This window comes from Caenorhabditis elegans, chromosome X (genome assembly GCF_000002985.6).
Source record: "Caenorhabditis elegans chromosome X".
In the NCBI taxonomy this organism is placed as follows: domain Eukaryota; kingdom Metazoa; phylum Nematoda; class Chromadorea; order Rhabditida; family Rhabditidae; genus Caenorhabditis; species Caenorhabditis elegans.
Genome location: NC_003284.9, coordinates 12,392,697 through 12,420,135, shown reverse-complemented (window position 1 = coordinate 12,420,135; position 27,439 = coordinate 12,392,697). Strand labels below are relative to the sequence as shown.

The 27,439-nt window shown below is 34.1% G+C and overlaps 2 protein-coding genes and 4 non-coding genes across 7 annotated transcripts; 2 read left to right on the top strand and 4 right to left on the bottom strand.

Annotated features, from left to right (window-relative positions):
- The first annotated feature begins 625 nt into the window (after positions 1–625).
- F17E5.5 lies at positions 626–771 on the top strand. The gene has a single exon (NR_072270.1). It is a non-coding gene; the product is annotated as an Unclassified non-coding RNA F17E5.5 (non-coding RNA).
- Positions 772–5,569: 4,798 nt separating this feature from the next.
- Positions 5,570–5,745, bottom strand: F17E5.6. The gene has a single exon (NR_072269.1). It is a non-coding gene; the product is annotated as an Unclassified non-coding RNA F17E5.6 (non-coding RNA).
- Positions 5,746–6,094: 349 nt separating this feature from the next.
- lin-2 lies at positions 6,095–20,619 on the top strand (the record flags this gene model as incomplete). Of its 2 annotated transcripts, NM_001029416.4 has the most annotated exons (24): positions 6,095–6,184; positions 6,236–6,348; positions 7,151–7,334; positions 8,624–8,719; positions 8,767–8,849; positions 8,898–9,073; positions 9,549–9,644; positions 10,038–10,145; positions 10,760–10,856; positions 10,958–11,043; positions 12,179–12,292; positions 14,812–14,886; positions 15,777–15,860; positions 17,276–17,362; positions 17,411–17,525; positions 17,674–17,835; positions 17,931–18,184; positions 18,242–18,320; positions 18,442–18,549; positions 18,599–18,702; positions 18,747–18,873; positions 18,931–19,053; positions 19,101–19,261; positions 19,969–20,619. In NM_001029416.4, the coding sequence occupies 24 exons, from the start codon at positions 6,111–6,113 to the stop codon at positions 20,146–20,148; spliced, it is 2,886 nt and encodes a 961-aa protein (NP_001024587.1). In that variant the 3' UTR covers positions 20,149–20,619. The 2 variants fall into 2 exon arrangements, with proteins under 2 accessions (NP_001024587.1, NP_001024588.1); NM_001029417.4 differs by lacking the exons at positions 6,095–6,184; positions 6,236–6,348; positions 7,151–7,334; ... (6 more) ...; positions 10,958–11,043; positions 12,179–12,292 and adding an exon at positions 14,275–14,478 and having other exon boundaries at positions 19,969–20,618.
- Positions 12,451–12,753, bottom strand: F17E5.4. Its single transcript, NR_072268.1, has one exon. It is a non-coding gene; the product is annotated as an Unclassified non-coding RNA F17E5.4 (non-coding RNA).
- Positions 13,133–13,153, bottom strand: 21ur-12641. Its single transcript, NR_072267.1, has one exon.
- Positions 20,602–25,871, bottom strand: F17E5.2 (putative calcium-binding mitochondrial carrier F17E5.2). Its single transcript, NM_077680.9, has 13 exons — positions 25,785–25,871; positions 25,660–25,721; positions 25,480–25,562; positions 25,352–25,428; positions 24,780–24,891; positions 24,000–24,214; positions 23,721–23,832; positions 23,511–23,669; positions 23,231–23,459; positions 22,362–22,507; positions 22,101–22,311; positions 21,933–22,048; positions 20,602–21,179 (listed from the first exon to the last, which is right to left on the bottom strand). Exons 2-13 carry the CDS (start codon positions 25,718–25,720, stop codon positions 21,105–21,107), a joined length of 1,596 nt encoding a protein of 531 aa, NP_510081.3. The 5' UTR covers position 25,721; positions 25,785–25,871; the 3' UTR covers positions 20,602–21,104.
- Between the last annotated feature and the right edge of the window lie 1,568 nt (positions 25,872–27,439).

The window sequence follows — 27,439 nt, the reverse complement described above, 5'->3', positions numbered from 1 at the left end:
TCAAATTACCAATTTTATAACTTTATAGCAACCCTTTTTAATTTTTGAAAATGTTTTATCGAGTTTCAAAAAATCGCAAATAAATTTACAGGAAAAGTTCAGTGTCGTTATAACATTCTCAAATAAAAAAAATCTAGTACTGTTATTCTCCCAAGAACAAAAAAAAACCCCAATTTTTATGACATTTTTGCTTCAATTTTAGTTTTCCAGAATGTGACGGCAAAGTTTAATATTATCAAGTTGCTTATATTTTAACTATTCATAGACACAACATTTTCTCTCTTGCTATTTTAACTATCTAACTCAAATATGACTTGAAAAAACTAAAAACTGAAGAAAAAGGAAGAAGAAGGCAAAAAAGGAAAAATGAAAAATTGCAAAGGACGCGTCAAAATAAATGAGCTTCCAATTCGGTTTCTTTTTTTTTTGACGAACAGCGACACCGTCATTTTGTTTTTTTTAGTTTAATTTTTGTGCGGAAATGCAGTAGTACAAGTTTTTTTTTTGGACTTAGCGAATTCGTTTTTTTTTTAATTTCAACGTGTGATCAATTGAAATTTCAAGTTCAATTGTTAGCTCATTGTCACGTCTTGGCTGTTTTCATTCAGTTTCTCCGCTTTTATGTGGCTACATCTAATTCCCACTCATTACCCATTCAGTGCGAGAATTCGAACAAGAGACGTCGGCATTTCAAGAGGAGCCGAGAAAAAAGATGGACGTGGCCGGTTCGCGGAGCCACCCATTTTGTTTTGGGACTCCAATTTGATTTTGCGGAGACCTCTCCCACACGTTTTTTTTGCGTCGTGCAGCAGTTTTTCATATATGATCAACAATTTATGCATAACCTACTATCTTTGTTCTTTCAGTTTAATTTCCAAATCAGGCCTTTGAATTGCTAGGTTACCTGCATTAAAATTGTCACTAACATGCACATAATGTCCGAGTCACATCCAACGTAATCATTATCTTCATCAATACACACGAAGATGTATTATTATGATTTTTTTCAAACATAAGCATCGGATCACTTTCATTGTGATAATTACGTAGGTGTGACCTTAATTTATTACAATTGAACTTTTCAAATCATGCTTTATTTGAAATTTTGTAAATGCGGGGAAGTGCTAGAGGGAATTTTGTCTACAATTTCTCATAGTAGTTCTGCATAACCAAAAATTAGTTAAACAACAAAAAGGTTTTAAACTTTTTTCGCATGTTCAAAAATTTTTCAATACTTCGAGACAAACTCTTAGACCGGAACTAAAGTCTAAAAATAAAAAATAAAAGTTTAGTAGACTTCCACAATAATGTTAGCTGAAAGCTGCATGATTGCTATTTTCCCAAACTAAAAAAAATATACTCGATATTTCAGCGCTATAGGTACGGTTTGATCAACTCACTACAGGTGCAACTCCACTTTTTTCAATGCGAGTGAATATTTTTCTTAACTGATTAAAAATAAATTATCTTCTAAGAAACATTTTGCAAAATAATTATTTCTTTCTATTAAAGCAATTTTCATCACTTCGAAATATGCAAACTACAACTCATTGGTTCCCCAATAAGACCTATTTCCCGTGGATGGGCCAATCGGCTCAGCGGATTAAAGCTACTGCCAAAAGAGAAGGATGTGTGAAAAAGGAAGAACTAACGTTTTTGCAAATTCTAGTACACTTCCCACAGAGTCTCTCTTCTTTGTTCCCATTTTCTCTGTCAGACTTCCTTTTGCCTATTTTGCATCAAAAATTAGTGAACCCTTTTCATTTAGGCAGATAAAGTAGACAATAAACATGTTACCCTTTTTGTTTTCTTTATCAAGTCTGTTGGAGTGTTCAAAGTTCCAACAATTTGATGTCTATAGACACTAAATTCAATCAGTTTAAAAGAAGAACAAAAAAGAAGCGAGGAGAACATTCAAATTCCCGAGTGACGAAATTTTTTGAAATGAGAATAGTGCATTTTTCCAATTTTCGGAATCGAAGTTTGGAAGCTCCTAAACTGTTTTAAGAATTCAAATGGCACTTTACCATATTATTTGACAATGGAAAAGTATATAATTTTCACAGTTACACTATTATTTTTGTATAAGAGGTGCGTTGGAGGGCCGGGGATAATATTTCTCTACTGTATGTTGAACAATTCTTATAAAGATAACATTCTGCACAAACTCTGAAAAGGTTTGTGCAGAGCGGTCATCTGTAATACGTGTAGCACAAAACCGTAGTGAGCAATTTTCTATCCCATTGAGCACAATTTTAATCGAAGACTTTGGTTTTTATTATAAATTTATTATCAGTGATTCTTATATTGTATCCTTTTTAAAAATCTTATATTTAAAAAAAAAAAGTTAAGATGAATCGTTACTTTTCCAGAGATTTTACAAACAATCCGAAAAACTTTGCAACTATATTTCTACCATCAGAAGATAGTTGCTATAAAACTCAAATTTGATTAGTCCATGAATATAAAATGATTATGTGATTTTTTAACAGCAAAAAGGAATGGAAAGTAATTTTTGAAAATAAAAATTGTTTAGGCTTCCCGCTTGAAAGAACGGAAGAGGAAAAGGTTGGATGACCTAACCTAGACATGCACACGGAGCAAAAAAAAGTTTTTTCTCCTTCTTTTTTCACAAGTGGGTTGGAGTCGCACCTCTCGAAAACTAAACAACCAGAACCAATATGCGTGGATATGTTTTTCGGCACCTCAAAAAGGAGGAAAAACACACCCTATGATGAACCCTCTGTATGCAGGAGTATTCCTCTTTTCTTGTTGTCAATTTTTTTGAAGAAAAAAAAAGAAAAGAAGGCGACTAAGACAGAGGCAGAGAAAAAAAGTGTCACATACAGATCCATGAGCATAATTTTGGATGTTATGTATCGCCGCGTTTGTTGTCTTTCTAATATTACTGCTCTTTTTGCTCGTTTACGTCGTCTAGTATTCCCACTTCTCACTACTACTCCATGACCTATTATCTCTGTTTTGTCGCTTCTTCTCCCGAGATTTCCCCTTTCTCTGAATATTCTCACGCTTTCATCTTTTTTTTTTTTTCTTCTTCCACTAGTTTTTTGCGTTTTTCTACTTCAAACTAAGATGGTCCCATTTTGTTAAAATTGATTAAAATTGATGTCTAGACTATTTCATTCAAAACGATATAGGTTTCAGCGAAGAAGAAGAAGAACTCTTTGAAAGCTAAAATAACATCTACTAAATCTGATTTTTCAAAAAAAAAAAACGGATAAGCCTAAGATAAGACGATTTTGCGCAAAAAATTAAATGTATTTATGACACAATTTTGAAAAAATTACACTAGTGGCAATATTTAATTGAATTTTTAAATTAAAAATGATACTTTTTAAACGCAATTTCCAAAAACGAATTATTTAACATTAAAGTAAAAGATTCCCAGTTGTTCTCCGTGTTTAGTTTTCTAAAAGTATTTTTTGACAAAATTTCCAATAGAGCCTCCTACAAATTAAAATTCCAAATAGTGTTCCAGTAGTAACTTTTTTTTTCAATTTTTGCAATGTTAGTCACTTTTCAGCTGTATGTATTTTATCTAACAAAATAAAGTAAAATCACCAACTAAAATATGCAAATAATAATAATTCGTTGTGACACGAAAAAAAAACCATAGTTGAGGATTTTTGATGACATTAGGCAATTTTTCGAATTTTCAAACAGCTATAAATAATTTTGAAAAATAAATTTAAGAAATAATCACCAAGGAAAGTTTAAAAAGTTCAACTGAGCATACTCTTTTTTACCTCAAGGCTTTATTTCCAAATACTCTAGTTTCATTTAGTTTTATTCATTTAAGTAAGATCCCAGGAATTAGAAATGAAGCCGGATTTGAGAAAGTAATCTTTCACTTTCCTCTTTTCACCTAGAAAACAAAAAAGTTCATTTTCAAAAAAAATCAGCCCCTAAAATTGTAACAAAAAATGCCAACAACTTACCGGAAGCCAAAAAATTGGTGCTCTTCCACAATTCTTTCTTCTTCCTCTCACTTTCCATCGACTCCATCAAGACGGAGCTGTATCATCCAATGAATTGTTTTGCATCGTCCGTGCATCATAGAAACAGGTGTTCATCGTGTTTATCTTGCAAACTCACCCAACCGACACTCATAAAACTGTGTATCTCTGGAGACTGGGAGAGATAACATCCACTTTCTACTCTTTGTCGAGCCTCTTTCATCCAGTTTTTTTCCGGTGTCAAAAAAAACTTCATATTTTCTTTTTTTTCATATTTATTCGTTTTTTCTTTCTGCTTTGAGATTTTGTCATATCTTACAAATCCAAGAAAAAAAAAAGAAAAATGTAATATCTTTCCTTCATCCCTTCCTTTTTATGTAGTTATTTATGTCTTCTTCTTTAATTAAATTTGTTTTTTCTTCTTATTTCCCATTATTTTGCTAACACCTTATTTGTTGAATATTCGATGGAGAGACTAATAATTGAACATTTTTGCATCCCAATTTTTCACAAAGCTAATATTTCGCGGTTTTTGATAGTTGTTTAAGACTGGGATGTATAGTTGGTGTTTCAATTTTGTCTACTCAGTTTTTTTTTCAATTTAAAATTGTTTTTGAAACAAAAACGTAAAAACCATTACATAAAAGTTTATAAGTAATTTAAAAGTTCCATTAAAAACAAAAAATAACCATGGTATAATCAGAGTATACATATATTGGGCATTTCAGAAGCAATAACTTCCAAATAACTTCAATGTGAACTGGAATATATGTAGTGACAAAATGCGAAATACTTAAATTGTGTAAGAGTTTAGTGTATACAGATTAAAATAAACTGACAAACTAAAAAAAAATTATAAAAGTATATATATATATGTCAAAAATTTGAGACTAGTAGTAACCTTAACAGTAAACATATTTTCAGCATGTTTTTGGTATAGCTCTGCACAAAATGGTAGTTTTATGAAATTATTGTGCTCAATGTTATTTCCTTGAAATAAATCTCGATTATTTTTTGAATAGTTACACTTTTTGGTTGAAGTTATTGCACCAAATGGAAATGAATTTTTCAAAAAGTTTTAAGTAGACGTATGAAACGGAAATAAAAAGAGTATGCAGAAAAAGATGCAAACCGAAATTGTTTGAAAAAAAAAACTTTAAAAAATGGCTTTGTTAGCCTTAAAGGAGTTATTGTTTTGAGCATTAGAATTAGATCCCAAGTCATTTGAGAACGTAGGAAAATCAAAATGTAGGTTTCTCTATGTAATTGATCGTAGTAAAACCCATGCACGTAATTGCTTCTATTACATTACATTACGATTTTCATATCAAATAATTTTTTTTCAGCATCTCTCAAACTTAAAGTTTAGTGTTTTGAAAAGATTTCAAATCTGTTTACTGTTTTTGTTACAAATACATCTGGCTAACCCGCCAACTTTGAATAAACACGATACTATTCCGGCAAATTCAGGAATGTTTGCTAAATGACAAATACAGCCGCGTTTCAATAGGAAACTAGAGGTGGAAAAGATGAAAAGTGTCCATATTTGTCTTGATTTCCTCTGCCATGCCGCAATCAAACTTTCTTTCACATAGTTGTTCTGCTTCAATAATTTAAGATTGGATGGTTTGATTTTGCATTTTGCAGAAAATATTATGTTATAAACAAGAAAAAATCCTAAGTTTAACGATTTCCGTCCCCCACGCACTCAAGTTCATTAAAATTAATGACGTAATGCTTACCTCTTTTTATAAGACCGCAACATGAGATTTTCCATCAGACAAGTACCACCTCAAATCCTCAATTTTTTAGTTCTCGAAAGAATGTTGCGGGGTTGATAAAACATGAATCTCTCTTGCAATCATTTATTGACATTATATCTCCTCCTAACGATCAAATCAAATTGGCCGAAAGAAAACGCGTAGAGCCCCCCCCCCCCCCCCCGCCGCCGACCCAAAAAACTGCCATTTTCTCTCCAGTCTCTCTATTTCAATATTCATGCGAGCCTGATATGCTTTTTCAATTTAATAATCATTCACTGTCCCTATGAGTTTTTTTCTGGTTATCTCTTTTTTTTCTTCAACTTTATCATTTGTTTATTCACGTTTATCAGCATTTTTCAGCTAAAACAGAATGAGGGAGCTTGACCCGGACGAGTCGAACCTTCTCCTCGATGAACAACTGTCGATCCGGGATGTGATAGAACAGTAAGATTTTTGAAAATTCAGTTAATTCTTGAAATAACTAAGAATTTCCAGAGGTCCATTTTCAAATGTATACCGAATACTTCATGGACCATCAAATCGAAAATTTTTACTGAGATCAATCAATTTGAATTTGTTCAGACAGCACACCGGGTTAGGATTTGAAGGTACAATTATTGTTATACAGTTGTTACATGGGGTACGACTACATGTAGTAGTCGTATTCCAAAAAAATTCTACGCACCTACTAAAATGATTTGTTCAATTCAAAAGTTGAAGCAGTGTACTTTTGTAGTAGCTGTAGTTGCTCTACTATACAAGTATCAAAAATAGTTTTCTCCCATTTTGATAAAGTCTTTTTTTAATTTTGGTTTTTTGTCTTTACAAAAATTGATAGGTTTTTGTAATGTTAATCGATCTAGTGATGAACTAATATCTTTCGAAAGGAGGCTCAAATGCAGTTAAAAAAAAGTTAATTAGAATAAAAATATCCAATTTCATTGGTTTTCATCCAAATACCATTGAGACCGTTAAAGAAAAGTTTCAACATTTTAAAAACAGGAAGTCATCGTTTCAACACACTGTCTCACAAAAGACTGAATTATTAGTTTTTGATGTTTTTTTTCGAATTGAACAAATTCAGGTGGTTAATACACTTTTTTTTTAAAGTTATGTTTTGACCTTTATTGTGGATTTTGAAGAATAAAAAATTTCTCAAAAAACAACCTGAGTGCACTTTTAAAAATTGAGAAAAAAAAAGTCCCCGCAGCGGATATTATTATTCTCGCCACCAGTTTTCCAATCAGAAGCGCACAAAATGTCCTCAAAGTTCTCATCTCATGAGCTCAGCAGCTCCAATCCCAATTCATCAATCAATCTATCAGCCATCATGTGTCATTTCGAACTTTGATCATTTTACCGAATCCGATCTAAATATAATTATTTCATTCCAAACCATCTCTTTTTCAGAAATCGACGAGGAAATTAGAATATGCCAAAATCTACAGCACCCTTACATATGCCGACTGGAAAAAACTATCAACAGCGTTCATTATCGACATATCATTTTTGAGAACATGGAGGGAAATGATATTTGTTTTGAAATAGTTCAAAGAGCAAGTAATGGATTCGTATTTTCTGAATATGTAGTAAGGTTTGTATTTTTACAATATAGACTGTGTGTCACGGCGTGTAAATTGGGACATCTGGCCTAGCGAAAAGTGAAAAGTGAGAATCCTAGGCCATGGCCGCTGCAAAGCGCGCGAAATTTGAATTTAAATTTTTAATATCATTGAAATTCGATGAATGAGACATTATAATGGATAAAACTGCAAAAATATATACAAAATTGTTTTTAAAATGGATAAATCACATATAACAACGATTATTTTCCTAAATAAAAGTGGAAATTCGATTTATTAGGCAATTATTAGGAAAATTCGACAAAAATGGCACATTTTTGAACTTTTTTCAAAAACTAGATCCACAAATTTTCTGAAATTTCACCAGATTACTCAGTAGACTACTTTAATCAAATTGTGTGCAAAAAATTCATACCCACCGTCACAAGTTCCTATTGAATTTTTCTATTTTAGCTCCGAAAACCACTAAAATTCGACAAAAATGGCACATTTTTGAACTTTTTTCAAAAACTAGATCCACAAATTTTCTGAAATTTCACCAGATTACTCAGTAGACTACTTTAATCAAATTGTGTGCAAAAAATTCATACCCACCGTCACAAGTTCCTATTGAATTTTTCTATTTTAGCTCCGAAAACCACTAAAATTCGACAAAAATGGCACATTTTTGAACTTTTTTCAAAAACTATGCCCACAAAGTTTTTGAAACTTCACCAGTTTACTCGGTAGAGCATTTCAAACAAATTATGTGCATAAAAACCATACCCACCGTCACAAGTTCACATTGAATTTTTCAATTTTAGCTCGGAAATTCACAAAAAATCAGTGAAATTGGCACCAATTTGAAATTTTTTCAAAAACTAGATTCACAAAGGTTTTGAAACTTCACCAATTGACTAAATGAAGGTTTTTGAACAATTTAAGTACATAAAATGTATACCCACCATCACAAGTTTACACTTAAAATTGCTGTTCATTAATGCAGTTCTTCAAACTGCCTTGTTTCGTTTTCTGCGTAGTTCACTTTTTTTTGTATTTGAATTTAATGTAATTTTAGTGTTTCTTTTATTCTTTTCCAAAAAGATAATGCATTTTTTGCTTGAATTCAAGGATATTTTCATATAAAACGAAACCGGGAAGTATTAATTGCTAAAATTTATGTGGACTACGGTAGTCAAGTCCGCAAACACCACGCGCATTTTCATAATTGCGTACATTTGTTTTTCAAGCTTTTTTCTAGGCCAGAGGTACCAATTTACACGCCGTGTGTGTGTAAAAATAATTAGCATAAATTTTTCAGTCACTATACACGGCAGCTCCTAGATGCTCTAGATTACTGTCACACTAGGAAAATTGTTCATAGAGATGTACGGCCTCACAATTTAGTATTAGCGTCGTAAGTTAATTAATATAGAAAAACAACAGTTCAATGTGAACTTTCAGAAAAGATACTTCAGCTCCACTGAAACTGTGTGGATTTGGAGTTGCAAAAGATTTGTCTGAAATTGGTGGTTCAATGGCTTGTGGTATGACTCGTTTTTCAAATGTGCATTCATATAATTTCGAATTTGAAGGTCGAGTAGGTGTACCGCAATTCATGGCTCCAGAGATAGTGCGAAAAGATCGAGTGTCATGCTCGTCGGATATCTGGTCTTCCGGTGTCGTCCTTTTTCTCTTGCTAGCTGGACGATTACCTTTCTCCGGGTCTACTTCCGATATCTATGAAAGGATCATGCAAACAGATGTAGATGTGAGGTTTTTTCGAATAATTTTTCTGGTTGCGCAAGAGAATCGGTTAAAAGCAAAAAAATCGATACAACATAGTTTTTTACATACCAATTAACATTTTTATGGGCCTAGAAAACCTGAATCCTGAATAAGTATTCTATAAAACTTGAAAAACGTATTCCTTCTGGTTTTGCTCCCGTGGTATTTCTGTGAGTATCAGCAAAATATAAGTCACATAAATTTTCTGGTTCAAAAGTGTGTAATTAATTTTTAAAAAAAGGTAGGGGGTCCTTATTATATAATTGCGCTTAAAAATGACATGGTTCAAGAATTTCTGTTGGTTTTTATATGCTATAAAACTGTTTCTGATTAAAGCAAGCTTTTATAAATACTTTTATAAAGCAATATCTAAATTATAGTCTAATTTATGGTTCACAAATCCACAATTTTTTAATCATTCGCAACTACATTCCAACTTTACAATATTCATTTTCCAGGTTGACGGATATATGCCAAATATTTCTGAAAGTGCACGGAACCTTGTGAGAAGAATGCTCAACGCGGACCCTTCAAAACGAATCAGTGCAAAAGAAGTAGGTGTCAGTTTGATGTCCCTCAATTTTTCCCCTACCACTAACACCACACGCAATGTTTCTTTTTTACACACCTTGGTTTGTTATTTTAGCAAAGAGGTGTCTTGAGAAGAAACTAATCAGTTTGGGAGATCTGTGACGTGCAATAAAAGAGCTCCCCCCTCCCCCAATTGCCTCCGTATCCGTTCGAGGAAGGCTCATCCGTTTTACTCAACTCGATTGAGTAGGACGAATTGTTTTCGAACAACAACTGTAGCTAATGAATACAACATTGAGCTTTTTTTTTACTTTTGAGGCTAGAGCTTGCAAAATTGTATTTGCACTGGAGAATGCAAAGTGTCTGAATTTTAAACATTAAAATGAAATTGAAAAATGAAACAATTCAACTTTTAGGCTCTGAACCATGAATGGATCAGAGATAAAGAACACATGGCGAGCAGAAAACACATGAATGACGTCATTGATCAGATGCGAAGGTACAATGAATCAAGAAAATTGAAGGTAGGAATATAAGTTCTCCCATTTTTGAAAAAAAAAACTCAGCTAGTTGTTGATATTGTATTTAGACTTACCGTATATTATCTATTAGTATAGTATTGCCTGACATTTTTTAACAAAAATTAGGCGGTTTTATAGAAAAAGTTATTATTTTCGCAGATTCTTACTTTTGCTTTCAAAAAGTCAATAGAGAGATTTTTTGACGTTTTAAAGTGATTAACGTCATCAATTTTTCAAAAAAAAAACTATCAGAATGTTTGGAGACTCAAAAAAGTAGGAATTGCACGTGCTGTATTATTATAAGATTATTACTCTTTTAATGTTTTTGTGTTTTGCTTTTGAAACTTGATAAATTGTTTTAGTCTTGCCAAGTTAAAGTTTAAACGGTTTTTCTTCAAAAGTTCTATTTTTACTGTTACGAACAGGTTCACCTCTATGTGTCACCTATACAAGTGTATCATGTTTCTTGATGATATATCCGATCTCAAGCAATTTGTCGGGCGATCTTTTCGAATTTCTATACAATTTCTGTGGTTTCTCGTCAAATCAGCTGATCTATCACTTCAAGGGGGCTTGTCTTTGTCACGAAATGCCAACACCTTTTCAAAAATTTCCAGAGCAATGTGTTGTCGGCCGTCAATAGTGGCAGGTTTGACGAGACGACTCCCCGGCAAGACACACCTCAAACCGCATTCGTTGACGGATCATCGCCAGGTAAAATTCACTTTTATTCATTATTCCTTTGACTACCATGAGGCATCATTCTGGAATTTATTTCTACGACGAAAACTATTCTGAAATTCGAAAATTATCAGGTGGAGATTGCTGTCATCGTGGAGAGTCATCGTCAAATGATGCAGCCGAACCACCCGCCGACAAGGATCTGTCAGGAGCTTATAAGGTATTCAAAAAAGATGTAAATCATGTTGCAAAAAGTAGGTGCTTCTGATAAAATATATTTACAAATGGTTATCAACTTAAAACATTTCACTGAAATCAACCAGTATGTATACTTTCATAAAATTTCTTTGAAAGTGGAGTAGCTCAAGTGAAAATTGTTCCAAACTTTATATGACTTTGTGAAAATTGGAAGAAAAAATCCAGTTTGCGTCGAATTCCGATTTGAGTTACCGCCAAGAGCATTTGTTCAATCGAGCGTGTTTGCATTTTTCTCTGGAAATTGTAGTTTCATTTTCCACTGATTCGTAATGTTTTTAGGGTACTGTAAAATTTGAAAATAAATTGATGATAAAGATAAGATGCTTATTAAATCGAAGCAAACTTGTGTCATGAAATTGAATAACTCTAGTTATATACCTTGAACATTAATTTGTGTTCATTGCTCAACTAACTTTTTTTTCAAATGTATACTAGAGCAATACATTCCGCAGACTAAACTACAAGTACTAGTTATCTACGCAAACCGATCTCATTATCTGTATTGCCACTTGTAATCCAGCAAAAAGAAAACTTAGCAAATAGTAAAAACTCGATTCTTGTCACCATTCGATAGCACTGCTCAAGAATGGTGAGTGCTTTGTCTCGACTTTCCCACTGATTTTAGATCCCGAACTCTTGGCACTAGTCATCCAATAAAATAAAACAAAATTGAATGGGATCAAAAGCAACACCTCGATCTCACATTGCTCTCTCCCTTTTCTTCGCGCCACATCAAATTGTTCTGTTGTAATTTTGCCGCATTATTTTATTTTGCACGGAAGGGATCAAAACATTCATCAAGATATAATTGTGTGCCATAAGTTGGGCAAACTCATTATTAGATAATCAGACTTAAAAATTTTCGGATGAAAGTTCTCGAAAAAAGAAAAGCGTTGGAGAAAACGATAAAAAGTAAAAGTGGATCATTTTCAAAACTTTTGTTTTTCTTTGTAACTAGTTATTTAAATTTTAGGAGATTTTGGAAGTGTATATATTTAAAATTTAAAATTTTGAGTTGTTAGAACATAAAATAATGATATTTTTATTTCAAGCCAATTTTAACTTTTCAACATCTCTTTGTAACCACTTCTTTCTAGGTTCTTGGAAGTTTGGACGCCATCAACAGTCTTTTGGACCCCAACAGCTACAAGCCCGGCAGCACCACTTTCCAGAAAATTCATGACGACGGGAGTGTTCGGAATCTGTTAAGGGTGAGTTTCAGATGGTTCAAGTTTGTGAAATTTGACTTTTAAATATGTTTCTCTTACAAAGAATCTTGTAAACAAATATGACAAAGGTTGTTGAATGACCAAAAGTGAAACATTTCGAGCCATTGTGACAAGTAATTTTACTAGTGACACGTTTTTCTTTTCACTTTTCCTCTTCCTCCGCGTTTCGTCTTCCCTTCGAAAGTCGACGGAGCACCGGGACGGCAAGCGCGGCAATTTAGTTACGAGAACCGCTCTCCAACCGCAACTTGAATAGCCTTCTAATGGACATACTCCCGCTTGCCTCATCCCTATGAAGGCCCCGCCTGCCTTCTCCACCCCTCGCCCATAATTTCATTTTCAACGCACACACACATACACACACACACATACTCAACAGAAGAGCAAGAGGCCCCCCGCGGGCAGGAGCCAACCGGACCCTTCACTTCAGCACACACACACACACACACACGCACACTCATTTGCTTATCTCTGAATTCATTACTAAATCAGTCAACTGTGACCGTCTCGCCAATTTGCTAATTCTGACATCGATTCCAATTGCAATTCTGTGGCGATTTCAAAGGAAAAGACTGGTTGGCTCATGATAGAATGTACACAACTTGATAAAATAACTGTATCATACAGCTCTACAACAGAGTTCAGATGTCATTTTCTTTCAAAAGACCACTAGATAAGGTTAGTTATAAAACACGTAGATTGTTTTGAATGTTAGTTTTTGTTTCTTAAGTGAGAAACAATTTTTGTGATTTTTTAAAAGTTGCAAAAGTTAAAAAAAATTAACACATCTAGAGTTTCTTCCAGTAACTTTTTTTATCGGTAACTTTTTACAATTTCTCAAAAATACAGTTAAACTTTGAAAATTTTATATGAAGACAGTATGAATTAGTGTCAATTTGCGTAGAATGTTGAATTAATCGTGAAGGAAATAGTAATGTTGCTGTGGTGCTGCTGAACCGCTACGTAGGTACTACAGTACCCTAGAGTCAGGGCATTTTTGCAATGTTCTTTCCAGACCATCATTTATCTGTGTTTGTGATTTTAAAATTGGAAAGGGCAACATTGCATGTTTGTGAACGGCGCCCTGACTCTGCGGCATTTCAGTAATTACGGAGTTCTTGTACTTATCAAAACTTCTGATAGAACAAAAAAATTCAGATTTGTTTTCTTTTTTTTGTGTTTCGGATAGTGAAACATCAGACGCTATTAAATCAGTAAAGTTATCAAAATTCCGAAAAAGTACTGAGAAAGATATTCCCGGCGTAAAAAAAGTCAACAGAGTCAATGGTGTCAGACTACTCCGTCTGTCTGCTTTGAAGCTCATACCTCGTTTTTTAAGTTATTGAAACTGGAAGAGGGTGAAAAATGACAAGGTCGGTGGGACATGCTACTTGTGTATATGTTGTCAGTGAGTTTTGTGGCTGCTCCCGTTGTGTTGTTGCTGCTGTATGGGTGATGGGGCAGCGGCAAACCCGGAGAGAAGAAGAGGAGGGGAATCTCTGAAGAAATAGAAGAGTGACGGCGGTGGGGCTTGTCTCAAAAAAGCCCTTCGGTCGGGCGCCTCTCCTCCCATTTTTCTCTCTGACCCGTATCTCTCTTGCGTTTCGGTTCTCCACGGTCCCCCGCTTCAGCAGTGCTCTCCGTCGCCGGTCCCACCCCAATCCCGCCTCGAAATCAGACGGCGGTAATATTCCACTCGATATCTCTATCTCTCAATTTCCACCACTTCCCGATTCACTTCCTTGAGCTGATTTTATTCACACCACAACAAACACCAGCAGCTCATCGTGTCACGATATTCTGGTGTTCCATTTTGCTTGGTCGCTGTATGGATTCTACGCTGTTCCACAACTCATTACTGGCGATTCTCATCGGCTCGTTTTTGATTTTCTTTGTGTGCGTTCTGGTGATCGGGGCGCTCAGCGATCGTGGTCTCTGCTGTCACGACTCGTCGTTCGTCTCGCATGTCGTCAGCCGCCACGCCGCCACCAATGGAACACACGTCGTCGGAAGACAGCACGACAGCGCCTCTCCAGACGCCGTCGTCATCGTCATGCCTAGATGTGACTGTGGCGGTGGGGACAAGTGTTTCATACCTGAAAGCGAGCCCCCTAGTATCCAGCCCGACGAGTCTAGTAGTGGATATTACGGAGAGCAGTTCAACACTGGTACATAACTTAGAAAGTAGAACTTAAAACTCTTCCATTAAAAAAGCTTATTATAAACTTTATCAGAAACTATCTAAAAGCTTGTTTAGATTCTTAATCCTTCAAATTTTCTAATTCAGTCTAGGCACTTCCAAGTTCAAGTGGGCGGAAATATTGAAGTACCATTTATTTTCTCGATAAATTGTGTTTTGGTTCACTAGTTCCCAAAACAAAAGTCCAAGTGTAAAGTTTAAGATAGAAACATTATACATTAAGCTCGAAAATCCAAAAATCGTGAAAATAAAAAATGTTTAAAAGTATGCGTGACCTTTGTACTAATCAGTTATTTTTCAGTTGTATGACAAGATCAAAGCGTTGCCGTGTGAGCCGGTGGTAACGGAGGTCGACACGTCAACTCTTCGAAAAGAGGTACGTTTGATGAATGAAACAAAGAAAATAGAAGATTAGCACATGATGACAGCTTGTAAAAAATTTTTCCCCTCCTTCGTCCGTCGTAAACACTTCGTTGCGGTTGTTCACCCGTTAGCCACACATCCTGTCGTATTGCGTTCCCAGTGAGAAAAACAAAAGAAAATAACATGTTCCATACAGAACGTGGGCCTTATCAAACATTTGAATCAAAAGTGCTGAAATGTGGGCTCTTTTTGCTTAATGGTCCCGCGAGACCAATCAGTTTTCACGGCACACCCGCCAGTTTCGTCCCGTTAGATTCTTGCCGCCCTACCACGTTTTTGTTGTGTTGCAATAAATTTGACGCAAAACGGAAAAAGAGCAACTTTCCGTGGGGTGTTGTCGAAAAGAGTTGATAAATTGAGAAGGAAGATGTCAGAAGCTGATGTCAGAAGATGCAAATTCATTTGGGAATTGCTCTGCGGCTCGATATATCTACAATGAAGTGTTTACTATAGAATAACAAAGAAAAATGTTGAGTTTAATTGATGAAGTCAAATATTTTCAAAGGAGGGGTATGGGGTTATAAAATAAAACAAGTTGTTTGAATAAATTTATAACATTTTAAAAATTAAAAAAAATAGTATCAACTTTCAAAAATTAATCTTTGTGCAAATAGATAAATATTAATTAATGATGTTCTGAACGTCTCTGATTATTAAAACAACTAAAACAATTAATAAAAATTTGAAATAAAAATGTTGCTATATTCTGAAAAAATTAAGTTTTGATCTACTTAACCTAATTGTTCTTAAATACATCACGAATTTTTATAAGCTTGACTATCGAAAATATGTTTTCAAAACTCTGTCGATGAATCAGTGTTAATTTTTCATTTTCATTTTCAGACACTTAACCAAATAGACGGCCTTCTTGGACCAAGCCCCGAAGCATTGGAACTCCGACAACTACTGAATTCACCACATTTAGCTGTAAGTTTTTTTTCCTAGTTTTTTCCCTCTCCGGATGCCCGATAGTTATGCATAAACACCATAAACTCTACGACTAGTCTTATTTGCAGGAAGACTATTGGAACATTATGGGTCCCCTATAATCCACTTTTTTGTCTTCTTTTTTCTGTTGCAGTCTTTTGTTGTTGAACGTCTTTTTTGAAGGATTACTTAGTCCAGTTGAATGCAGAGTTTAAGGATTATTATGAAAAAATTGTCCGAAAAACTAACTCTTCAGAGAGGTCATCTCGTGGACAAATTGAAGTTCAAGAAGTGAACGTCAATTGTCTATCTGGAGAGATAAGATCAAATTTCGTACAGAACAGACGTTTTCATCTTTTTCTCTTAAAACATGTCGGGAGGCAATATGGCGAGATATCCGGAGAGAAAAACTTGAAAAAGATGTGATTAATTACAAGCCATCTGCTATATCTTCTTTTTTTCTTAAATTCTCTCAACTCACAATTTTGTGGAAAATTTAAATTTAAAGTGGAAACATCATTACATAAAATGATTCAAAACTAGATTATAGACAACAAATGAATCAAGTCGTTTTCTGCAGTTCTAATTGAGAATATACGGTATTTCTATTTGTGGAACAAAGTTTAAAACTCGACTTTCAGTATATTAGAAAATTAATGGTTCGAGACAATTAGTGGTCCAAATAGAAGACGTTTTGAAAGTATCTTCATGATTATCCGGTAGAAGATGCTTTGTTTTTTGGTGCAAACGTTTTTAAAGAACAACTTTCTTTTTTTTAAACTGAATTTGTAGACTATCCGTACTCTCGATCTCTGTTCAAAAATGCACAAGTACTAAGACAAACAACTTGAAAATGGAAAATAAATGAGCACTTGTGAACTGTTTGACTTTTGTTCTCCACCTCTGCAAATTTCAAAATTTTAAGAAGTTAAAAAAAAAACCAATCGTAGATATTAGAAGCAATAAAAAAAATATTAAAAATATTAAGAAAAATATGTTTGATATATTCTGCATAGCTTTTTTTTTAACGCCCATTTTATTGGAGAACTTTTTTGATTCACTTCTGGTTACAAGGATACACGCTTATAGTTTTCTTCAAATTTTAGAAATTATAGAGATGAGTACAACTGAAAAAAATCAATGAAATAACAGCAAAGAAAAATTAACTTGCCAGTGACTTAAAACCAATGCAAACTATACACGCTGCTCTAAAACCGCCAGGAAAAGTTGTTAGTTGAAAGTTCAAACTAAAGATTCTCAAGACACCATGGTAAAAAACGTACTTGAGATGCGGCTGGAACATATATAATTTAGCTATGTATTCGAACTTTCTTCCTCGCGCCTTCTACCTTCTCATATTAGAGGAATAGGAAAGTATTTTTTGTTCAGCACACTGTTAAAATGTCTGTTTTCAGAGTTGTGTCCAAGCGCTTGACGTAGTGGTTTGTGAAATTCGTGATCCGAAAAATGAAGCAAGTGGTTCAGGAGACAAGGAGGGCAATGCGAGTTTATTTGTATGTGTTTCTCACCAAAATTCGTCATATTTTTAGTGTGTATCAAGTGATCCAGCACCGGCATATCTAAACGGAGGCGTCTTGCCATTGGGCGCCCAGAGGGCCGGAACATCCTTCGAGCATTTCAATCAATCGGCTGTCCACACATCATGTCAGTTTTTGATAATGCGATAGAACAACTTGATTGACAATTCTAAAAATCGCGCATCAAGAAAATTGCTTATCCGAAAATCCGCCTCTTGAGAAACATCATTCAAAATTGTTGTGCTATTCTTTTGTTATATTTACCAATTTTTCAGACGACGAAGAAGAAGAAGAATTATACGACTGCATGTCGCGATTAAGGCTTGTGCAATTTCAAAAAGACACGCAAGAACCAATGGGAATTACGTTGAAGGTCAACGAAGATGGAAGGTGTTTTGTGGCAAGAATTATGCATGGAGGCATGATTCATAGACAAGGCAAGATTTGAAACAAAACAGTTACTTTTTTGTAAAACTGAGATTTCATAGGCGTTTTTTGTACCTCAATCACTTTTTCAAATTAACCATTTTAGCAACCCTTCATGTTGGAGATGAAATCCGTGAAATAAATGGAATGAGCGTAGCGAATCGGAGTGTAGAATCGCTTCAAGAAATGCTCAGAGATGCTCGAGGTCAAGTCACCTTTAAAATCATCCCATCTTACCGATCCGCACCACCAGCGTGCGAGATTTTTGTACGTGCTCAATTCGACTACGAACCAAGTCAAGACGATCTGATTCCGTGTCCACAGGCTGGAATTCCTTTTAAAACTGGCGATATTCTTCAGGTTTGTGTCTATCTTTTTGTAAAATTGATTTTTGAAATCCGAATTAATCCGTTTTAGGTAATCTCCAAGGATGACCATAACTGGTGGCAAGCACGATTTGTATCTTCGTTCCCGTCAATTGGAAATTCTTCAAATGGTAAATAATATTTTTAAAGTTATCAATATCAAAAAATATTTATTTTAACTTTTTATCAAAAGCAATATTCAGCTTTTTTAAAGGTAGTCAATTCATCACATCCTAATTTTCATTAATTCAGCACAACGAAGCAATCAACAGCAAGTGGCAGGCCTCATTCCGTCGCCGGAGCTTCAAGAATGGAGGACAGCATGTTTGGCGATGGAAAGATCCAAAAACACTTGTAATAGTAATAGTTATTCTAAAAAAGGCGCTAGACCAATTTCTGATATTTTCAGCTCACTGCATGTGGTTCAACAAGAAGAAAAAGTATTACACAACTAAATATCTTCAGAAGCATTCTGCACTGTTTGATCAACTTGATCTGGTGACTTATGAAGAAGTAGGCACATCTTCGTGGTTCTTTAGAAATGTTTTATATTACAGGTAATGAGGCTGTCACAATATCGGAGAAAAACCTTAGTACTTCTTGGAGCTCATGGCGTTGGCAGAAGACATATCAAGAACACTTTGATACACAGACACCCGAATAGATTTGCATATCCAATTCCCCGTTAGTAATCTGAAAAAATTGAAAGGAAAATCAGGTCTCAATTCGAAAAATGTTCAGATACAACTCGACCGCCACGAAAAGATGAAGTTGATGGTAAACATTACTATTTTGTTACAAATGAGCAAATGATGGCGGACATTCAAAATAATGAATATCTAGAGTATGGAACGCACGAAGAAAGTGAGTTAGCAAACCCGAGTTTACAATTGAGTTATTGAACATTTCAGGTATGTATGGAACAAAGCTAGAAACCATTCGCAATATTCATAAGAGTGGAAAAATTGCAATTTTGGATGTGGAACCACAAGCATTAAAGGTTCTGAGGACTGCAGAATATTCACCATTTGTTGTGTTTATTGCAGCACCAAACTTGCAAGGAATGCAGGATGTAAGTTTGAAAGTTGTTAGTAGAAATTGCACTGGGAATTTTAAGTTAATGTAAAAAACGTTGCGTGTTTTCATTTTTATGGAGTACGGCCAGTTGGGGAAATAAATAAAACCCATATTGTGCCAAAATAGGTAAACGTCATTAAAAAAAAGTTTCAAAACATGCTGGAAAATGTTTATTTCAAATCAAAAAGAAATAAAAACTCAGTTTTCACCTATTTTTCAGAAGTCATCGATTAAAAAAGTTGTTCCAGTTTTATTTGTTTAATTATTTTTAAAATATTCATTTTCCAACATTGTAGGGGTTCATCAATCATGCGAAATTGCTTTAGAATTTTTGAAAAGTGGCTGAAACTTAGTTTTCAACAGCCTTTGACTCAAGATAAATTGTTTCCAAAATTGTTCCAACCGTTTTTCACGATTTTTGATCATTTGATTTGAATGAATTTCAGTAATTTTCACACTGGCCCTACTCCATCTCCTAGATAACATCAGATTGGATAAATAAAAGTGATCGAGATTTAAAAAGAAAACGGTGGAAAAACCCCAGGTTTTGAAAGTATCAATTTATTGCTATAAACGTTCAATTTTTATGGTTTGAAAAATATTATTTTTGTTCTAATCAAATTATTTAACTAACTCCGGTATTCTTTCTGAATGTGAAGATAAAATTAAGTACACAAATACCAAAATTTTCAATTTTTCCAGCCGGATGGTTCTTTGGAAAAGCTCTTGAATGAATCGGATGTTCTTCGGCAAGCTTTTGGTCACCTTTTCGACTTTATCATCACAAACAGCGATATTGATGACACGATTGCTCAATTAGAACGTTTAGTCGAAAAATTACCCGCTTACCCGCAATGGCTTCCAGTCACTTGGGTCTACTGATCTCACACTTTAGGAATACTTCTTTACCTTTGTTCCATTCAAAATCAGTTACTTTCTTCATGTTGCCGGTGAAAATCGTTTCATTTCTTTTTGTTTTAGAAAAAGACGACAAAAAGAAATTAAATTCAATTGGAAAAAGTGACTTCAGTAAAAACTATGTCATTATTTGGATCAACCCTGTAGTTTTTACGATCTCAATTTTTAAATCGTTATTCAGTTATTCGTTTTTTCACACTTCTGGGTATATTTGTTCTCGAGCGTAGGATATATTTTCCTTTTATCTATATTTTTACCCTGCATTTTTCCTAATAACTGGAGCCAAATAGTATGTTTCAATTCTTCAATTGCTATTTTGTTTTTGTCTGAAAAATAAAAACAAAGAAGCAGCACAATTTACGGTAAATTGCCTATTTCTATGCTCATCACGTTCCATTGTCCTTGTGATAGATAATAAATTTTGATTTATTTTTATTTCAATTTTCACTATCAAATTGAATTATCGAACATGAGAAAGGACAACAAAAAAAGATAGAAAAATCCCGTGCTTGGTAAGATTCAGAGAAGGAAAGAAAGAGACAGAAGAGAGTAACTGTTTGAAAATAAAATGGTACGGGGACTACTGTACTGACCAAGAGCTGTTGCACTACCACAGTGGAAGTGCCAAAAGGTAGGTGAAACATTGAGAATGACACCAGGGTTTCAAAAAATACAGAAAAAGGCAATGAAATAATGACAATTAAAGAGTGAAAAAAAACACAGAAAATCTAATAAATAGATAAATAACTATGCAATTGAAAAAATAACAAGGCAAGTCTTTACATTGATAGCCCGAAAAATCAAACTTGTGAGAGAACAAGAAAGAATTGATTGGAAGAAATATTTGAAGGAAATGACTATGAAATACAAAACTGAATGTTTCTGCTAGGGAAACAACAACGAAAAATTGAGTAGCTATACTATGTCATGGTGGCTCCAAGTTGTTTACGAACTTTTTCGTAAACGACGTAGGAAATGCTGACCGCAGGGATTACCTGAAAATAAAAATAATTTGTCGAAACTTTTTTACAATTTCAGTTCAAAATGTTATAATGCATACACCCGAATGTTTTTTTTAATAATTTATTTTAATTCTTTTTATTAGACCGCTATTTTGATTTCTTTAAAATAATTGTCACGAAAAACTATATGGAAACGGTAACAAAAAATATTGACCCGTGGTGGCTTAAAATTGCTTATTAGCTGAGACATTGATAAATTTTACAAAACTTTGCTTCAACCAATTTCATAAAACATAACATGCAAGATCATAAGATGAAACACAGTGCATACGCAATTTTTGATCGTGTTATTTATTTATTCAAGTACGTTGGATTCAACGTAAATTGAAAAGACAAAGAAAAATAAGCAGATGGGTAATTTCCAACGTGTTCTGGGAAATCCGGTTATCGGGACAATTCTAACCTTTAAAACTAGTGTTGTTAAAAGTGTTGTGCTGATAAAACTAGTGTGATGAATCAGGAATCAATGTTGCACTCTTTATTAGAAAGGCTAGTATTATAAAACACCCAGAGTTTTTTTTTGCTGGGACATTGATAAATTTTAGTCGCATATTAAAGTGAGCAGAACTACATTTACTAAACCACTGAAAATGTTCATCAGGTGCAGTTTTACAAGCGAACAAATTTTGCTTCATGAACACTCTTGTTTTTGTAGACAATTTATGCAGTTGTGTTCGATTTTTCGATATTGAGGCTCATTATTTTTTGCAATCAAATTGAACCAACCTTCATGAAATTCGGTGTGATTCCTCTGTATAATCCAGTGAATCCCTCAGTCTGCAAAATGTGCTTGAATTGCCCAACCATTGTATCCGGCTGTGTTGAGTTTTTCGGAGAAATTGCTGAAATATTTTTTTGACAAATGTTCATTTAGCATGATTGAGAAACACTTACCTCTAGCTTGAAGCCTTGTTCGAACTAAAGCTAGCGGATAGCTTGCTAGTTGCCCACATGTAGAACTGCATGTTCCGCATGCGAGTAGCGCAAGAACTCCAGGCTCCGTGTGTTCAGTGTAGTACTTGGTGTACATTGATTTTAACGATTCATAGACCGTCAAATCTATACCCGCATATGGAATAATGCCCAACAGATTTGGTAGATACCCCTGAAATAAGTTATTTTATAGAGTGCTAAGCTGATTGAAAAAGTGCAAACCTTGTAAAAACATTTAATGCCTTCTTTTGTATACATTTTGTGAGCAAAGTGAAACATCCCCTTATCGAGTTGACCCGTTCGTCGAAGAGCTAACCTAGTTTTCATCACCTCCATAGGATAGATGGCAGTTTGTGAAATGGCACCCGCTGAATTCAAAGTAAAAAATTGATTTTTTCATTATTGTTATTCACTAATAATGGCGGAAACTTCTCAAATCTTGAACTGATTGAGATTTGGGCCGAGAATGTCAAAATAAGATCCCTATATTATAAGCTACTGTTGATAAATTGGTGAGAGACTATTGTCTCACGACATATTTGCAAAAAATAATTTATTATTCTTTCAATGTTTATAAAGTCGATAGCGTGGAACAGTAGCAGATGTGGGGTTTGGTGAAAATATACTCAAAATTGGTCAAAAGCTATACTGTTTTATGTTTTACAATACTGCTTTACGTTTTAAGAATTCAAGGATCAAATAAAACACAACAAACACAATAAAAACCTAAGACTCGAAGAAAATAAGTTTTTGGGCCGCTTCAAAAATTATGATCGATGAAAACGGAATAATTGTAATCTGTTGACTGTATGCAAATATTGGTAATTTCAGAACTATAAAAAAAGTTTTATTTTTCCTGCTGGCGCTACCTCGTTTTTTAGTAAAAATGGCTGCCAAGAAGCTAGAGTTGTTACATAAATTTGCCGATTCAATAGTGCTTAATTCATTCATGGATTGGATTTTGCAATAATTATGTTGAAGTTTGACAGAGCCCAAACCTAGTTAAAAAGAACCTAGTCATCATAAATATGTGACCCGTTTTGAAATTTTACTCAATTTGTACACTCTAGCATTAATGGATCTATTCTCACCTGAAGAACCCGCCAGCAGTCGTTCGATAGTCGATAACTCCGCTCCCCCTTTGTATTCTTGCATCCATCGCTTGATTTGATCGTAGCACATAAACTTCATCGCAGATTCCGGTGCAATTTTGATAACATTGATGCCGTTTCCTCTCCAAAACGATTTGATTCCTCCTTCGGCGTGCAGTAAATGAACACAACTGACCACTCCCAATTTGTTGGTTTTCGTAGAGTTTACCTGGAGAGCTTTTAGAAACATTATATGGAACAAAAGATGTAAATACATTACCTGTAAATATACTTTAATCCTGTCAAACGGAGCTGTGCAAGTTCTAGACATGGCTCCTGCTACACCTCCAGCCACTAAATGCCTCCACCAGACTCCAGACAGCAATTCCTGTGGTGTGAAATCTTCAGGAACTTGTCCGTCTTCTCCAATATCGATAATCTGAAAATTTTGAGTTCGAAATCTACTATTAGATTCTAAGCAGGTACAAACCAAATTGTGCCGCCAGAAATCCACCATATCTCTCATATCAGTGGAGGGGTAGAGGAGCATAAAATCTTGAAACTCGTTGAGATTCACTGATGATGATCCACTTTGATCCATTCTATAAATATTACTTTATAATCAAGAAACCAATGGCACATTGAAATTTATTCGAATTCCTTGTTTAGTTTTACTAGTTTATCAAAAAAGTCAATAGTTAGATTTGAATATTTTATGAAACATTGTAATTTTCCAATATCATATTTTTCACATTTGAAAAGAACTCACTTTTTCACTATACTCATTGCTTTCTGGTCATCAAGATTAACACCCATTTCCTTGCAATAACTTTTGATTTCCGCCATATCTACCTCTCCATCGCTGTTCAAATCAATTTTATCAAAAACTTCTGCCAATCGAGCTTCATGGGCAATCACGTAGTTTGTGAAATCAGCGTACGTTACTCGGTCGCTGTGCTCCGATTTCATTCTTTCCAACAGTTTCTGAAGTGATATAGATGTGAATTTTAATAATTTTCAGTGTTCATTCTGACTTCAAATAATAATTTAGATTTGTTTTCAGCAGATAATCAAACATTTCGTCTTAGAGATTTTTGATGAATTAGCCTGTACTTCGGGAGTTTTACCACTATAAAAATTTTTCAGCACATTTTTAGAATTCTCATAAGATTATTGTTTTGATTCCATTTTAAGTGTCATGAAACAATACTTTTTAATTTGAATAAACTAAAGCTGTTCACGAAATCGAGGCATTTCTATAACACTGCAATTTCAAAATGTTGAGCAATTACTGAAAAACAACTTTTCTGCTAAGTTTCTGCCTGGTAATGTCTGCCAAATGCCGTGTCATTTTTAAAGGTCCCCCAATTTTAATTTCAACATTAATTTATTTCTCAACGGTGAAAAAAAAGAGAAATGCACATTTCTCATTTCTGTTGCTCTCTCTGGTAATTGTTACTTGTGTTTTGCATTTTTTATGTTTCAAGGTCGGTAGTAATTAGCAATAGTAAAACATTCTTGCACTGAACAAAAAAATAGAAATACTTACTGGAGCTACACTAGCTGGGATATGCGCTTGTAGCGACAAGGCTTGTGTGAGATCACGAATATCTATGCTGCCATCGTTATCAGCATCCAAACGGTCGTACATATCACGTATTCTGTGAAATAAATTATTCAAAAAAATAATTTTTTAAAAGTTATATTTAATCATCGGCCGTAATGTTGAATTTTAGTCACGTTTCAATGCATTTTTGATTTCAGAAATTGTCATCAAAATTTAGCAACTTAAACGCCAACATTTGATACTGTTTTCACATTTTTAGTAAATTTATAAACTACTTTTTCCCAAACTCTTTAAATTGTACCGAGCGTTAAAAAATGCCATTAAAAATCGAAAATCGAATTTCTAAACCAGCTTCTGCGCTTTTTAGATGAGCCATTTAAAAGTTTCGACAAACTTTTAATTTTTAAACAATTCCATTTTTGTTTAATTTTTTCTCAAGTACTATAACTAGTGCTGAATCATGCACAAGTTTGAAGATCTGTTATTGAAGTAAATTTTTTACATGTTAAATTAAATAATCTTTGAAGTATATTTTAGATATCTAAAATGTTCACTTTTTCTCCTTCTCTGGTGTCAAGTCAAAGTGTAGCGCGGAATGTGTGGCGATAGCAGCTTCTTTTGACACGGACCCCTGGAAAATGAAAGTATTTGATTTTTTTTTTAGGAATTTCACAAAAAATACCTGGATAAGCGGCTGATGTTTTGATGTTTTGAAGGGCTGCACTGTCCTGGCATGTTCTCCAATGTTTTTCAGGTCGATTAATTCTGAAAAAGTTTAAATAATACATGGGTTTATTGAGTATTTTCAACAATTTTTACTGCAAAACGCTAAGCCTCTCTTTTAAAAACTGTGCCACCTCACCCTGCTTATTTTCCAATATCGATCCACCTCGTAGCGACGGAGATTCAGCGGTGACACTCATGCTGGAAAATATTATAGACAACAATGATATTGTATTTTAATATTAACTTTTGAGAAAAACTAACTTTCAACTTGCAACCATGTATATGTAATGTAGAACATTGAAATATCTTAATTGAGCAATTAATGTTGGAAGTTTGAAGAAAATTGGCCTGAAAATATTGATTTTAAGTGCTTTTAAAAAGGTTTCAAAGTGTTAACGGCACCAGTTCCTACTTATTAAAGATGAATATGACATTTAAATGTTGTTTTTCAGTTATTATCAAAGTAATTGAAAAAGTTCCCTCGGAAAAACCTAAGAACATGTGAATTTAGGGGGTTGAACAACATATGTTATTGCAGACATTGGACTTGACCGGCAATTCACCCAAGGGGATTGCTGGCGCATTTCTCGTGTATTGACCTTTTTCCTGACGACAAGGCAGAGGGTGAACGAAACTACATGAGAGACGCAGACAAGGAAGAGAGGGAGAGGAAGTGTAATGTGTGCTAGGCTGTGTGTCTACACAACAATAAGGCCGAATTTATGGAGGAAATTGATGATGATCATACGGCAAATCCGAAAATAAGGGCTTCTGAACAAGTTAGTAGTCTGGAATAGGATAACGTGAAAATAAATTTCATAGAAGCTTAAACGTGTGTTCTCTTTGTTTCAAATTAAAAATAAAACTGAAAACAGAAATTTCAAACGTGCAAACAGGTGAAAATTGTGGTACTTAAACGGTAAAACACGTGTGTGTATCTTACACTTTATTTATTAATGTTTTTTGATTTTCTGATCTGTCTCGAAAAATTTGATTTCAATGAAAGAAAATATTTGCCTACTAGTAATTCAATTGCGACATACAATTAACAAATAACGAACTTATTGAGCAGTCGTGCCCAAAAACATTTAAATAAGTATTAGCATTCTAATTTAGGAAGCACCGTTTTTTCAAGTTTTGAGTCACTTAAATGTTTTTCCTTTGAGTTCCTGAGATATCAATTTAAAATTCTTTTGAAAATAAAACCTTAAAAACGTACTTAGGTACGATTAGTTAGAAAACATAAAAATTTACTTCATAAGTATTTTCTGTGCTTGCTGTCAACAGCTGGATCCACATAGCGACAGAACAACAATATTGTCATAGGTTCAAAATGGTTTTATTTGTCGAACTGAAGGATGTACATTCAGGTCTAATACAAATGCGCATTGAATATTGTCATAACGGTGAAAAAAAGTTTCGATTTTAAATTAATTTTACCAGAATTTATATTGCCAATCATAAATGGAAGAGTGCCAATTCTTTATATATATTTTTTCAAATTTAACAATAAATTTTTGGTGCATAAATAGAAATTAGTGATTTTTTTGCATGTTGAAACAAAATTTTGGTTTAATTCCAAAAGTAACGCGCAAACAGAGTGATTGCAATTTTTTGCAAAAAACCTTTTATGAAGTTTTTGGAAAGTTGGCTACTTTTACACTAATTGATACATCTTCAGCATTTTCCACATTGATGGTTGAGAGCTGAGCAAAGTTTACTATAAATAACCATGGAATGACCATGAAAAAGAACATGCCTATTAGTGTTGAAGTACTGTGCTAAGTACTTTAAATCATAACTAAAAAACTATAAAATTAAATTTATTGCTAATGGCATGACGATTGCGCCAATAACCGTTTCAAAATCTAAATTGGCGGGAGACCAAATCACCAGTCATCTAAAAACTTGATCTT